Source organism: Plectropomus leopardus, unplaced genomic scaffold, assembly GCF_008729295.1.
Source record: "Plectropomus leopardus isolate mb unplaced genomic scaffold, YSFRI_Pleo_2.0 unplaced_scaffold31250, whole genome shotgun sequence".
Lineage (NCBI taxonomy): Eukaryota > Metazoa > Chordata > Actinopteri > Perciformes > Serranidae > Plectropomus > Plectropomus leopardus.
This window is the reverse complement of record NW_024634096.1, coordinates 1-973: the sequence shown is the minus strand read 5'-3', so window position 1 is coordinate 973 and position 973 is coordinate 1. Positions and strand designations below refer to the sequence as shown.

The 973-nt window shown below is 41.1% G+C and overlaps 1 protein-coding gene across 1 annotated transcript; it reads right to left on the bottom strand.

Annotated features, from left to right (window-relative positions):
- Nucleotides 1-91: 91 nt before the first annotated feature.
- LOC121938708 (myosin heavy chain, fast skeletal muscle-like) lies at nucleotides 92-968 on the bottom strand (the record flags this gene model as incomplete). The annotated part of the gene is made up of 3 exons (XM_042481879.1): nucleotides 92-179; nucleotides 261-334; nucleotides 671-968. Coding segments are annotated over 3 exons (460 nt in total), but the record flags the coding sequence as incomplete, so codon positions are not given.
- Nucleotides 969-973: the final 5 nt, after the last annotated feature.

Sequence of the window (973 nt, the reverse complement as noted above, 5' to 3'; positions counted from 1 at the left end):
ACCTGCAGATTGCATTTTTTGATATATATTAAAACATTTCTTTACATAACAATGTTATAAACAAGGCTCAGCTGGGTTATGTTATTTTTACCTGGGGTCTTTGTTTCATTAGGAATCAGGCAGCGCACAAAATGAGGGTGGGTGCTTCTCAAGTTGGTCATCAGTTTGCCCAAGTTCTCCTGTGGATCAGTGACAATAGGTCAACTTAATTTCAAGGTCAAGTTTTTAATTTTTATTCAAAGATATGAATTAATACATACTCTGAAGAGAGCAGACACTGTCTGGAAAGAGCCACCCTTCTTCTTTCCACCCTTCTTGCCACCACCAGCAGCCTCTGTTTTACAAAACATTAAATGGCATTAATGGGACCAAATAAATAACATTATCTACATGTCTTAGCATTCTTTGAGAAAATCATTCTGGTAAATCCCACTCAGAAGTAGATTTTTTTTTAGTCAAAGAGGACTCATCCATGCCACTGAAGCACTGCCTTTGTTTATGTCCACATAAAAAAATGCATTTTTTATCTTAGTGACATAAATTAACACATTACCAGTTTGTACTGATTAGCTTCTTATAGATGACAGCTGGGATTGGCTCTAGCCCCCCGCGACCCTTGCGAGGACAAGCGGTTACGGAAAATGAATGAATGAATGAATGAACTTCTTACCATCAGCTGCACCATGAGTTACATACAGGAAGGCGAGCAGTTTGTTAGAAGATTTCTGGTAGAGCTGAACAACTGAGTCGTTCAGAGGGTCCTTGTTCTTGTCCAGCCAGCCATTGATATTGTAGTCCACTGTGCCAGCATAGTGAACCAGAGAGAAGTGAGCTTCAGCCTTGCCCTTTCCAGGCTTTGGCTTCTCAAAGGCCTTGGTCTTGCCAAGATGCTGATCGTGCAGCTTGTTCTTAAATGTTGTGTCAGAAGCCTTGGGGAACATGCACTCCTCTTCAAGGATGGAGAAGATGCCCA